This window comes from Haliotis rubra, unplaced genomic scaffold, assembly GCF_003918875.1.
Source record: "Haliotis rubra isolate DU_JTF1 unplaced genomic scaffold, ASM391887v1 Scf89, whole genome shotgun sequence".
Taxonomy (NCBI): Eukaryota; Metazoa; Mollusca; class Gastropoda; order Lepetellida; family Haliotidae; genus Haliotis; species Haliotis rubra.
The window spans coordinates 1,696,733-1,710,989 of NW_025767623.1; the positions used below are offsets into that span (position 1 = coordinate 1,696,733).

At 40.6% G+C, this 14,257-nt stretch overlaps 2 protein-coding genes across 2 annotated transcripts; one reads left to right on the forward strand and one right to left on the reverse strand.

The window, feature by feature from the left end:
• The first annotated feature begins 38 nt into the window (after positions 1-38).
• LOC124263563 (transmembrane protein 147-like) lies at positions 39-8,022 on the forward strand. The gene is made up of 6 exons (XM_046698224.1): positions 39-207; positions 1,043-1,178; positions 2,853-2,989; positions 3,885-3,969; positions 5,547-5,668; positions 6,513-8,022. The coding sequence occupies exons 2-6, from the start codon at positions 1,092-1,094 to the stop codon at positions 6,646-6,648; spliced, it is 567 nt and encodes a 188-aa protein (XP_046554180.1). The 5' UTR covers positions 39-207; positions 1,043-1,091; the 3' UTR covers positions 6,649-8,022.
• A 3,834-nt stretch (positions 8,023-11,856) lies between these two features.
• Positions 11,857-14,047, reverse strand: LOC124263561. The gene is made up of 2 exons (XM_046698222.1): positions 13,954-14,047; positions 11,857-13,580 (listed from the first exon to the last, which is right to left on the reverse strand). The coding sequence occupies exon 2, from the start codon at positions 13,203-13,205 to the stop codon at positions 12,198-12,200; it is 1,008 nt and encodes a 335-aa protein (XP_046554178.1). The 5' UTR covers positions 13,206-13,580; positions 13,954-14,047; the 3' UTR covers positions 11,857-12,197.
• Positions 14,048-14,257: the final 210 nt, after the last annotated feature.

A 14,257-nucleotide genomic window follows, 5' to 3' on the forward strand; every position in this document is an offset into this window, starting at 1 on the left:
ACATATAAGAAGTATATGTTAACACCTGCAAATTATTTTTATGCTGATCTACGATTGGGTCAAGCCCACGCGTTTCCGGTTTGAACGAAGCCCGAAAGTGATCGGATAATTTGGAAATATTAACCAAAAATGACATTTTTTTCACTTCGGAAATTGTGTTGCTCTTGCTTACATTCCATATGTAATCCTATACAAGTGTTCAGGACTGTAAGTTGATATTATTTTTTATCATTTCATCACTGCGATTTAATCGAACTGTTTCTAACCGGCTTACACGAAAGGCCAGTACCTTACAGTTTTGTCGACAACATTACTTGTATTCTCTAAAGCCGGCCGGTACAACAGCCAGAGCTGTGAACTGACACAAGAATTTGATGTGAAATAGGAATGGCACTATCAATACATTTTATACTTTTGCGGAGACGATTATGATTTAAAATGCCGATTAGTTGTCTATTTGTCAACTTTCATCTCTGAGATGTTGCAGAAAATAAATAAGGTGCATGATGGATCTGTATGGGTGACTGGTATCAGCTCAGCAATATGCTCATCAATGCGCAATATACTATGAGTTATGGTCATCTTCATCACAGAGAGATCCTGGTCACAGACTTGATCAAGTTGATGAATTGTCCCAGCATTTGTTGAGCCCTGATCTGATAGATAAGCGTCAACTGGTTTCTGGTAGCTTAAAAGCCATTTGATCATTTTCATGCTTATACTGATGATGAGGTTTTGAAAATTATGTTGGTGATTGGATGCCACGTGAATCTTTGAAAACGTTTTTCCAGTTCTGTAGTTTCCTTCTCAGGCTGATGTAATACTGTTGCCAAAGGGGTAACAGCCTTCATAACATACATTTTTAGGGTGGCATACTATCCTAGTGGTTAAGACATCTACTGGTCACGTCGAAGGCCCGGGTTCGATTCCTCTGATGGGTACAAGAAACATTGTGTGAAGCCCATTTCTGATGTCCCCATCGTGATATTGCTGGAATATTGCTAAAAGCGGTGTAAACTCACTCATAAACGTTTCATTTCAGGGCAGAGTACAGTGCATTCTGGAAATGTGTTCAGGCCGGTGGAGCTTACATGTTCACCCAGCTGGTGAAGATGCTGATCCTAGCCACTTTTTTCCCAGCATCAGAGGTGCCGATTGGTGGGCTGGATGTCACAGGGGTAAGTCATTCATAGAGTTGTAACGATATGGTGTAACCACAATATAACACGGTTGGCAATTTTGCGCTGATCCACAGATTTCCACCAATTTTATTTCAAACTGATCAGTTAGATTCCCCTTGTGAATTGAACCCCATTCGATGGCACAATATTAAGTTTTCAGCTGAAAATAGATTTTCCTGTTGCCATCCCTGATATAATGCGTGTCCCGATGATTAGTTTTGTAAAAGTTCATCAAGTTAAAGGATTGTGCCGTTATATGATGAATACAGAAATGGCCGAGGCCTGGGATTGAAAATGATGTCAGGTGAAACTGGTAGATCTTGCATTTTATCAATATTTTAAATTAATGTAATTCCAGATGGTCATGAAGAGATTTCACACCCTAAAAGACACAATGTCACACATTTTCGACAATATTTTGGCCTATATTTTATATACTGGGCGCTTTAGCTTCCTATTGATGGAATAAAAGACTTATTATCCCTTATGACTTGCCTGAAATCGATAATTGAAACAGCTTCCAAACAGTTAACAATTGCCATGTATGGAATGTATTGTAAGCCGTTGCTCCATACATAAAAAACTATAGCACATGGTGTTGTCGGTGTTTCCTGAGCTAGTTTCAATCACAAATTGTGCGTAGGATATTTGTAAAGACTAAATGAGCGCACCAAGGGACATAACTCTATGGATCTTTGCTTGAAATAATGTTCAGCTGGAAGATGGTGCGAGAGTCGATAAGATGCAACGTTGCATTAATTCATTCAAACTTTTTAATTTAACATTGCTATCTAAGTACTTAATTTTTTATAAATAAATTATATGATAGATTCCCTAAGGGCTGATAGTTAGTATTATCGAGGTAAATGCATTATGTGTTTTTGGAGAAGTGTGGTGTGACATTGTGCCTTTAATGTAAAATATATGAAAAAAAAAAGTTTTTACCTCATATTATCTGATTTGATCAGTTGACAATCTATGGATATAGTTATGAAAGCGACTCATTCATCACTGCACACAATTCTTTAGTAGCCAATGCAAGCATTTTGATTTGTAAATGTATTTGTTATTGTAAACCAAAAGTCACTATGTTCTTTAATCTGATTGGTTGATAAACATGATCAAATGGTATTCGATTCCCGGAAATTTGCTGCGTATTAATGCATACAAACATCGCTCACACCATTGTATTGTTACGTCGTCAGCTGAGAAGACGTCATTCAAATCATATTGTGACGTAAAGTCCGAATGACGTCACAAATGAACAGTTCCAGATGGTACCATGGGAGACAGCCGAAACACCCGGCTGATGACATTGCACTGCTGTACCCATACTCTATGTCAATGAGTGCAGACACAAAAACGTGTGTGGACCTTTTGGTTTACTTTTGTGTTTACAATGTCGATAAACATGTGTTTGCCAATTTCCGGGTGTTATTGAGTATTTGAAGCACGGGAATATTTCATTTGAAAGCTCCGGCTGACGCCGTCGGTTCCAAATGAATTCCCGCGCTTCAAGTACTCAATAACACCCGGAAATTGGTCAACACATGATGTTTATCTCCTAAGCGAATATTGATTTATGAATCTAACACATGATCTAATTATGTTGAAAATTTGTTTGCAAAGTTTTATGTGGCGGTGTTTCAGTTTTGGATTGTTTTGCTTCAGGAGTTCCTCAAGTGCACGGTTGACCTGGCGGATCTGGTCGGCATCCATTTTGTCATGTCCCGGATTGCAGGGAAGGGTCAGCTGAAGTTCATGATAGCTGGCATGGGGTGGGCCACAGCAGAGCTTGTCATGACCAGGTACAACCCCCAGTGGGGATTATGCGTCTTAATCCGACTAGGGATCATTGGGATTCTGGGTTAGAATCAGATCCCAGAGACTGGCTGGTTGTGAAAGGTAACTTAAGTCATGGCCCAGTGGTTAAGGCATTCGTTCGTCATACTGAAGACCTGGGTTCGATTGGGCACAATGTGTGAATCCCCATTTCTTGTGTCCCCTGCTGTGATATTGCTTTAACATGTTTAATATTGGTAAAAGCGGCGTAAAACTAAACTCACTCACTCAGTGTAGTGTTTAAACAACACACATGTGCATGCATTACAAGGCATTGGTCTGCCATCCTGATAAACTGCAATTGTGTTTTATTCTAGGGCTGGCTAAAAAATTATCGATAATCGGAAATATCCATAGCAACAATTATTAATGATTATCAGTGTAAAAACTGAGTCGTTGATTATATCGAACATTAACTTTTGTGATAGAAAATGTGTGCGGGATGCTGTTTTGTTAATAATCCATACACAAATATGTAACCACTCACCAGTGATGTGAAATATATTCATTTCTTTTAGTCATTTTTGGCATTTTGACATCTCCGCTATAAGCGATGATCGATATTTAGTTCATGATCTTATCTCAATGATCTATATTGATAGCCAGTCCTATTTTTTTTCAACTTTCTGTTTTGTCTCGTTATTTACCATGCTTACAAGCCTTAATATAGCTGATATTCATTATCTGTAGGGCCGGTGGGGTAGCCTAGTGGTTAAGGCGTTTGCTTGTCACACTGAAGACCCGGGGATTGATTCCCCATGTGGGCAATTAATCCAATCCTGGTGTCCTCTGATGTGATATTGCTAGAAGTGGCTTAAAACTAAGCTCTCTCACTCACTGAAACTCATTATTTGTGGGCAGGTTTCTACCCCTCTGGGTCGGAGCAAGAGGTGTGGAGTTTGACTGGAAGTATGTGCAGATGAGCTTCGACTCCAATGTTAGCCTCGTGAGTATCCCATCACACTCACATTATGAACATTTCTCAGAAGTTACAATGCATCTTTTAAAACTGTGTATTGAGGAGAGAAATTCTTTAGTGTTCTTGTGTTGAATTTTTATATATTATATATGTAACAGGCAGCTTGGGTTATCCGGGGTAATAATAATCAGGGTGTTCGCGCTTTGAGCATGTTTTGTTGCGTGGAGATTAGCGCATTATAAGACTTCTCATTATTATTATTATTATTATTATTTTTTATGTGAAACGGTGTCCTGTAAATCAATAAATATGAGCAGTGAAATGTATCGTGTGTGTCAGTTTTGTATTGACCAAATCCTTTCAACGTACAAAGTTTTCTTGGCGTTTGTTATCAGTGGTCCATTGACCTCACTGTAGGTCACATGCTGTTGATCACTGGATTGTCTGGTCCAGACTCTATTATTTACAGACTGCCGTCATAGCTAGCATATTGCTGAGTGCTGCGTAAAACTAAACTCACTCATTCACTGCAGGTCACAATGTTAAGTACTCGAAAGAGGTAGTACAGAGTTCTGTCCCTTAGCTGTTGAAGGATCTTTTGGTCATGGATTTGAAACCTTGATTCTTGGACTGTCAGCACCATAGTCTAGTTCATGGAGTTTACCAAGTGGTGGTGGTATAGTTTAATGGCGACTTGGACCAGAAATATGGTCTATTTGCACCCATTTACCTCAGCCGCAACTATGAACAATTTGCCTTTTGATTAGGGCTTGGACGATTCACCGATGCATCGCGATACATTTAAGTTTGATAAAGCTATCGTATTGTCGACTGGTGTATCGATACAAAATGATACACAACTTTTTTTTAAAACAGTATTATCTTAAACATGTTACAATATTTAGAGAAAAATATGCAAGCATGATAGACTTACTTGTTTGTTTATTCAGGGGTTCAATTTTTTTTTTAAAAGCCACTTGCCACAGGGCAAGTGACTTTAGGAAAATAACTTGTTCTGACTAATTATCCACTCGCCCTGATTTTATGACATAATTATGATGATGTAATTATGAAAGAAGAAATCAACATCATATTTGATGTTAATGTTTACTGGAGTATTTATTGAAAAGTGATAAATAGCAAAGAAAGATAACTCTACTTTATCATCATTGCGAAATTTAATAGCTACGCTTTGAGCAGATATGAAATTAAATCAAAGATTATTTGCAGTTTGAAACCATAAGTGGAAATTTTCTAGTAGCTCACGGACAAGTAAGATACCATTATTTAATTGCCCGAAATGAAAACTGACTTGTCCCAGGCGTAGGGCGATGGGATTTTTGAACCCCTGTTAGTACAATAGTGTTATTGTTAAGCACAAATACATTTTACATCTTGATACCGTGTCATTCTTTCAAGGTGTATGTATTGTGATATGTATCGTATCGCAGGTAAAATATCGCGATATGTATCGTATCGTGACATAGTGTATCGTCCCAGTCCTACTTTTGTTATCCTTCTGAGTTATATGCCTTGATATAACCGAAACATGCTTCAAATCAACATAGCACTCATTTTTACTATCATGGATGTGTTTGTTTCAGATCCATCACATCAGTATGGCCATGTTGGTCTGGCTGTACTGTCGTAGTGACCTGCAGAAGTCGCTGGTCCCCATCGTCATGGCCCTGTTGGCTCTCGGCTGTTACAGGCCCCTCATTGTAGAGTGAGTACCATGTTATAGTGGGGTAGTGTAGCTGTTACTGCCCCCTCATTGTAGAGTGAGTACCATGTTATAGTGGGGTAGTGTAGCTGTTACTGCCCCCTCATTGTAGAGTGAGTACCATGTTATAGTGGGGTAGGGTAGCTGTTACTGCCCCCTCATTGTAGAGTACCATGTTATAGTGGGGTAGTGTAGCTGTTACAGGCCCCTCATTGTAGAGTGAGTACCATGTTATAGTGGGGTAGTGTAGCTGTTACTGCCCCCTCATTGTAGAGTGAGTACCATGTTATAGTGGGGTAGTGTAGCTGTTACTGCCCCCTCATTGTAGAGTGAGTACCATGTTATAGTGGGGTAGGGTAGCTGTTACTGCCCCCTCATTGTAGAGTACCATGTTATAGTGGGGTAGTGTAGCTGTTACAGGCCCCTCATTGTAGAGTGAGTACCATGTTATAGTGGGGTAGTGTAGCTGTTACTGCCCCCTCATTGTAGAGTGAGTACCATGTTATAGTGGGGTAGTGTAGCTGTTACTGCCCCCTCATTGTAGAGTGAGTACCATGTTATAGTGGGGTAGTGTAGCTGTTACTGCCCCCTCATTGTAGAGTGAGTACCATGTTATAGTGGGGTAGTGTAGCTGTTACTGCCCCCTCATTGTAGAGTGAGTACCATGTTATAGTGGGGCAGTCTAGCTGTTAAAGGCCCTCATTGTTAATTAACAAAATCCAAAATCCTTTAGATATTTTCTATATTTGTGTAAAAAGCAATATCCATTGCCTTAACCAAATACACATGAACAGTGAAGATAGCAATAACTGTGTGTAATTATGAAGACTTTCTTCATCCCTTTCAGAATTCTCATCCATGCTGTTGGGTTTGGATCATGGACATTGCTGATATCTAAAGCCGTTTTCACAGCCTGTGTTGCCATGGTATCGCTGCAGATGTATCTTGGAATCCCATCACAACTCCAGAATTCTTTCTACTGAGCTACACCAATGACAGTTATTTCCCTTGCAGTTGCCTCCCTTGAACGACTTTTGTGAGCCAGTATGAACAAGATATAGCAGCCATGCCTTTCAGGGTAGAAGGTAGCCTGCAGCTAAAAAATGTTAGGCAATGTTGAGGATGGAATGAAGGATATATGTTAACTTTAAGAATGTATTTTCTCTTGAAACTGGAAAATGTATGCAACCTGTGTCTAACTGTTATTTTGATGAACCTTTTAGAAAAATAACCTCAGGAATTGTTCTATAGTTTTTTGATACATACAGCTGAAAATATCTGTATTGAGTAAGACTGCAAGGTCCATGTGAAACTTCATCAGCAGGAATGATGGATCTATTCAAGAGCACACACCCTGTTATCACCTGCATGGAGGCAGCCATTTTGGTCAACTACAAAATTTAAACTGGCAGCTGGTTAACAGTAAAACTACGACTGTTTCCTCTGTAAAATATTTATGTGAACAAGGAATTAATGGGTTAATGCTGAAGAATCTGAGTTCCAAGAAGTACTGCTCCAGTATTCAATATTATAGGTTATACAACATACATGGAGGTTTGTACATAAGCTATAACGTGCTGGCTATCATCTGCAGCAGACTTGGGGAAAACTGGTTTCCACACAACATACTATTAATGTTCATGGCTTTATGTTGTATTCCTTACAACTGTGTAAATATACGACAAAGTTGCAAGTGAAGAGAGCGTAAGTTGCAGTATGTGTTAATTGTGTCTAACTGGATGAGTATGTCAAAGATTTGTTGAAGCCAAGAATCGTGGTCGTTTTGAGAGAGAATGAAAGTCAGACATTCATCCATTTTTGTCATCCGTCATGCCTGAGGAAAATGTATTTAGGTTGATTAATATATTCACGTAGTGTTTAGGCAAGTTTCCTTTTAGGGAGAGTTTTTATATCAGATCTGAATCAATTATAAGTCAGTAATAGTTTTATGATGCCTTGCACAAGCAGTATCATTAGTTTTTAGTGACTCTCTAATGATCTCCATCAAGACAAGCTAACTTAGTTGTGAGCACTTTTTCAGTCATGAACGTCATCCCTGTCCTTGTCACTATGGAAGCCCAGATGCTTAAGGTGCAATATCTACCTGAGTTATGTCCCTTAGTTGGCAGGATCTGCTGATGAGATCTGCCTCACCCAGATCCTTGGTATTTCAGTATCTGTGTTGAGGTGTTACCGGCATGACATAAGCGTTTCTCCCACGTTATGCTGACACGGGAAATGTTTAAACATTTTACAAATTTTGTATTCTTTTATGATTCAATACAGGATACATAATTCTTTTATAATTTTCTGTCACTGCCAAGATGTTTTGAGTCAACTTGCCAGAATATAGCATCGAGCATTATTTCCGGTAGCGTCTAATCAACGTCCAGTTGTGACGAGTCGTTTCCAAGTGGAGGAAATCTCTGGAGCTTGTTACCATGACTACCACTCCTAGAGATGTGACACTGACATGGGAAGGTGGCGATGGTGGTGGAAACCACTTGGGTGTGTTTGGATGAGGTGTTTTGAAACTGTTCTAGTGTGCAAACCATGTTTCCACAGATGCTCAATAGACAATATGTGAGATGGGATAAGTATTTGAAATACAATTTATTTAAAAAAATCCGCTAAGGTCATAATACAATTAATTACATCAATAAATACAGAAAAGAATATCTGTGTACTACCAAACCTCAAACCTCCACTGAAGGAAGTACCAACTAATAAGAAGGGAGATAACTCAGTAATCATCCAACCACACTGAGTTGTGGCACCTTATGCTGGGTACCCACCGTAGTAACCAGAAAGTAGTGTAAAGCTGTGAGACTGTAACCAGGTGTATATTGTGTGCATGTGCCCCGGAGTGTTTATTATATTTATAGTGGTATCGTAAGGATGATCACATTGCCATTGTGAGCACTGGATTGTCAGACTTGCCCAAGTCTGGTTGGTCTCCTTGGCTCACCATGCATAAAAATATAGTCAGGTTTTTGTGTTTTAGGATGTCATATGGATATGAGAGGTCCAATGATAATAATAATAATAATAATAAATGTGCATTTATAATGCGCGCAATCCAGACAGATATGCCTGCTCAAGGCGCTACAAGGGGATTGTATAAAGATAAAAGTCAGGGAGTGTTGACTGGATTTAAATGTCACTATGATGATGACCCACAGAAAAAATATTCTTGGATACGGAACTATCAATTGCCAAACAGACTTGGGAATGTCTAATGGATTATGCATGTATGGTCCGTAAGGTTGAGTAATAAATGTCTTATGTGAACAGACTTGAGGTGTTGTTTTTATTTATTTTATTTTTTTTGTTTGCTTTGGTTCGACTGACAACTGTTCATCTAAAGTGGTTCTTGTTAATGAGAACTAGAAGCACATGGGTTCTTTTCCTGGACCTGGGTCCCGATCCACAAAGATTTCGTAGCGCTACGACATTCGTAAGTCTATGGTAAACTGTAGAGTTAAGACAGGTCGTAACGTTACGAACGCTTTGTGGATCGAGACCCTGGTTTAGAATTGGTCTTCAGCAACCCATGCTTGTGGTAAAAGTCGACTAACTGGATCAAGAAAATTTGAAGAAAAGAAATTGAAGAACAAAGGGGCTGTGCTGAAAAGCAATAGAGAATCATTTTAATCGGAACTTCAACATGTTTCTTCAATTGCAATTATTCAATGCAATAAAACGTATTTTTATGTAACATAATATGGTATATGTACTACCATCTGGAGCTACATTTGCAAAAGACCGCCTCCGTGGTGTAGTGGCTAGAGCGTCCGCCGGAGTGCGGAAGGTCGCGGGTTCAATCCCCGACCGCGTCATACCAAAAGACGTTAAAATATGGTACTTGTTGGTCCCTGTCTGGCGCTCGGCATTAATGGGTACAACAAGGACTGGTCGGCTCGGAGTCAGTATGTGTCTGAGTGGGGTATTCATGCTTCACTGCGGCATGGTATCACAGTGGGCTAGCACTATAAAACCAGCTTCAGTCTGGGCTAGTACAAGCAGCCGCTCATACACATACACACGCATGCACGTAGTCATATAAGCGAAATATTCATATAAGCGAAATATTCTCAAGCACGACGCTAAACCCAATTCCACCACCACCACCACCACATTTGCAAAGAAAACACCCCTACCCCCAAAACAAACATGACCAGAGGACCTCATACAATTCCAGAACAACCCTAACTCATTGACTCCAGCCTATTGGAGTCATTATTACTGTAGCAATACTCACCCTGAATAGCAGCTGAAGCGTATGTGAAACATACTGAGTGAGTTACCGCTAGCTGCTAGTCGTAAGAGGTGACTGGTGGGAACGGGTGGTCAGGCTCGCCGACATGGTTCTCACATGACGTATCCCAATTACGTAGGTCGATGCTCATGCTATTGATCACTGGATTGACTGGTCCAGACTCGGTTATTTGCGGACCGCCACCAATAGCTGGGATGTTACTGGTGTGGCGTTAAACAAGAAACAAACAACGAAGTGGAGCTGATTTCTGTCGGTTATGTTATACTGAAGATAGATGAATTTCGTGTCGATATGAGATTTAAACCCGTTTCATTAACTGCCTCACAACGTAACCCAACCACAAGGGTCCTTGACGTGTGTGACAGAGGATGGGTTAGTGTGTGCGTGCGTGCGTATGTGTGTACGTGTGAGGGAAAACCGAGCTGTTCAACACTGAGAGTGAAAGGGCGTTGAACCATAACCACAGCAGTCTCAATAGTCGGTTTCTTTAATTCCTCAGTGTATCACGTGCAGAATACTAAATTTATGTTACCTTCTTTTTGTTGTTCTCATCATCTCATGTAACCCGTGAAGGTCTGGATTAGAATAGTGATCTTCAGTAACCCATGCTTGTCGTAAAAGGCGACTAACGGGATCGGTTGTCAGGCTCGCTGACTTGGTTGACACATGTCATCGGTTCCCAATTGTCCAGGTCGATGATCATGCTGTTGGTCACTGGATTGTCTGGTCCAGACTCGATTATTTACAGACCGCCGCCATATAGCTGGAGTATTGCTGAGTGCGGCGTAAAACTAAACTCACTCACTCACTCATTGTTCGCATGTTATGGATTCAATAAAAGTTTCAAAATACATTGTATTTACAATGCTTTATATTTATTTGACATATTTGATAATATGAAAATAAAGCATCGGCATCAAAATACCAAGTATCCTTAATTAATTATTGAATTATATATGTTTCCTGATGAATACACTCAAAAGAATAGCAAAATCTGTATACGAAACACGTTTTTGGGGATAGAACATTATGGTTCTCGCTTCCAAGTGCGGCTCAGTTTAGCAAATTGTTCTATCTCCAAACAGATTTTGTTCATTAAATCTTTCTAGCATTAATCTGATATTTTGGCCAAACAAATACATTTATCCCATTTAGCATATACACATCTACATATGAGTGAACTTTCGAAGTTATATGTATTTAAAATTTAAATTTGTAAGGGTTCAAACTTTCAACCTTCAATATCTCAAAAACTTGTTTGGAGGAGATAGGTTCTCACCCGACGAGTTGTGTGTGGGACTGCAAGACATGCTGGATGCTGGGAGGATGAATGTCATCGTATCTCAGTCGTAGATCGATGCTCATGATGTCAATCACTGGATTCTTTGGCTCAGACTGAAATATTTAGGTGGTGTTTCTTTGTGGGTGTGGTATTAAGTCTGACAGCACCACTTCTGGATTTCGTTAAACAAACACCCAAACAAATAAGCAGTTGTTTCGTTAACACAGGCTTTACAACCGACGTTCTCGCAAACTTTGACACTGTGATAAACTTGTCCATGCTATCTGTTGAAGAACTTAGCGTGACAGAAACGTTCATCAATTAGATCTATGGAACTGATATAACATGGCAGTTACAACAGGGGCGGATACAGCTTTTTGAGAAAGGGGAGGTGCACACTATTGAGAAAAGGAGGGGTGCACACTTCATTTTCACCCGAGTATAAATGGTCATTTAACAAACATTCTGCACAAAAGTCCTGCTCGGACTGAAGCTGTACTATCAGGAGTCAAGCTGGTAAATACAGTCACCCATCCAACTACTCTCCGCCACCAATGATGCTTAACTACACCTGAGTTTTTACCTGTGCGATGTGCAGAGGACCACGTGGAATATTGATGACTCTACCCATATATGCCGCCCTGGTTGCTGGTTGAAATTCTGACCCGGAATCCCACGGCCAGGAAACAAATCCAATGGTTGACATTCTCAGCAATAATCAACAACATCAGGTAACGATGCCGCTCCATCAATTATGTCATCGAGCCTGACATTCAGTTATTTTCCTATCACTTTGGTTGCTGAGGAGCCTGATTCCCACGACAAAGAAATACGTAGAATGAAACATTCCCTGAGCCCGATAGTCCATCCTATTTATCAAGTCATTGGGTTTCTGTTGATCAATTCTGAACCAGATCCCCATGATCAGGAAATATGTATAATGAAACATTGCACTTTTTGATTTATTTACATCATATACCTTTCTTCCATATCACATCACCTGGCCAGTCCTCTGATCTGTTCAAGGGCAGCATATGTTCCTTAATCGGGTGTACGGGTACCATGTTGTGCTTGGTGAGGAACTCAATGATATTTTTAGCTTCCGGTTTGTTCTGGTGTGTGTTCCATTCCATCAGTACATACCTGACGTCGACCTTGGAGAAGAATGTCTCCGCACCGAGAAGAACTTCATCCTCATGTCCTTCAACATCCATCTTCATTGCCACTTTGTAGAACTGAAACACCTCCAGTAAATCATCCAGCAAAATGGTCTGCGCTGTCTCCTCGCTGTCTGATGTTACAGGTTTCACGTATGTGCCACCGACGTTCCTGGCGCTGCTCCCTAAGGCGACCTTGACCCTTGTGTTGGATACGGCGTTGTGGACGATGTACGCGTTTGTGTAATTACCGTCACGTATAGAATGGCAAAGTTTCTTCACGTTCTTCAGTAGAGGTTCGACTAGTACAGCCTTTCTCCCCATTTTAGCTATAGTTAACCCGTACACGCCGATGTTCCCGCCGATGTCGACCAATACAAGATCGTCATCTTGTTTGAAGAAGTTGTAGAACTTTGTCACCAGATCCCCTTCCCATACCTCTCCCTTTATAATTGTTGCAGACACCCAAATATCCTCCGACGCAGGGTGAACGTAGATTGGTGTGTCTCCAGCTGGAGAGTGTAAAACTGTTTTCACGAAGTTAGTATCTCCAATACACGCGCTACCGTCACGTGACCAGGACGTATTTGATCGGGAAATAACACTTGCACCTATCAGTGAGGTGTCTCGGTGAGTGAGACTTTGCCTTCGACCTAAACTTGACGAAGAAAGAAGTCCATTGCTGGAAAACCTGTGTACATGCTTATGGGACATGACGTCACCTAAGTCTTGATAATGGTGCAGAGTATAGCGCATGACTGCGAACAACATGGCCACAGCTATCAAAGACGGCCAAAACCGTTTCCGTCTACAACCAAACATTTCCACCGTATGAAAACAACACCGAGTTCCAGCGACGCCCTCTGATTGAATTGATGGTTAAATAAGTCTAAATGTTTGTCATACGTTAAGGCACGGCCAAATTCACTCTCGAAACTCAAGAGTTGTGGGTAGTCAGAGAGTAGAAACGTTGCAGATGGCGATGGTGTGGTGATAGTTGTCGCTGTTGAAATACAAAAAGTGTCAACGAAATGATGTAAAAAAACTGATCACCACGGCAACCAACTCACAGTTTGAATACAAAGCTCTTCGTTATTTTTCTCTTACAGCGACGATAAATGCGTATCAAAAGTCTCTCATCAAACGACTTTATCCTCCATTCTGTCCAGTGAACCCATGATGGCCGCCAGCAAATACCTGAAAACCACAGGTTACAAAAGACACGTCAGTCCTGGCGACAAAACATGTATCAGTGTAGTCTAAAATGTATCATGACACGCACAGTTTAAACTGAGCCAGTGAAGGCATTCGGTTGAGGGTTTTCAGTAACCAATACTGATCGGATAGACCTGTCACGTGACCACACCCGCACCTTATCGACTGTCAACAAAACCGGCAATTGTTGTTGAAAGATTTCTTTTAACCATCGGCATATGATTAATTTGTTTAAAACATACATGTTATACCAAGCTTTAATGATCGAATCGTGCAAATGCAGCAGGCCAGTAGATGATAGCTGAGCGGCTCAGGTGCAACTGAGGTTTCAGATTGAAATTGTGTCGTTGCTCACCCAGCCGATGTGTACTCAAATCCGGGCGCTGGGGTCTTACTCTGTGGCCTTGAAACCCATACCGCCTCCAGGGAGTTTGCTAATCTGTGTACGACATGTCACAATCGGTTGAGAGCTGAGATAGGACTTAAAGATATCACAAAATGAACGGCTGTGTCCCCACTGTGTATTGTCATGAAGGTGGAGGATGACTTCCACTTCCGCTCCAGTATTATTCCACAGCATTGTCACAACATGTTCCCAACTCTTGGCAATATGTTTTCATTATTTTCAAATAACAAACGTAATGTCTGTAATAAACTTG

What these genes read in the sequence shown, in the direction of transcription:
- LOC124263563 (XM_046698224.1), top strand. Translation starts at nt 1,092, where the DNA reads ATGTTCACCCAGCTGGTGAAGATGCTGATCCTAGCCACTTTTTTCCCA. An exon ending in GTGGGCTGGATGTCACAGGG is followed by an intron (nt 1,179 to 2,852) that starts GTAAGTCATTCA and finishes GTTTTGCTTCAG; the next exon opens with GAGTTCCTCAAGTGCACGGT. An exon ending in TCGACTCCAATGTTAGCCTC is followed by an intron (nt 3,970 to 5,546) that starts GTGAGTATCCCA and finishes TGTTTGTTTCAG; the next exon opens with ATCCATCACATCAGTATGGC.
- LOC124263561 (XM_046698222.1), bottom strand. Translation starts at nt 13,205, where the DNA reads ATGTTTGGTTGTAGACGGAAACGGTTTTGGCCGTCTTTGATAGCTGTG.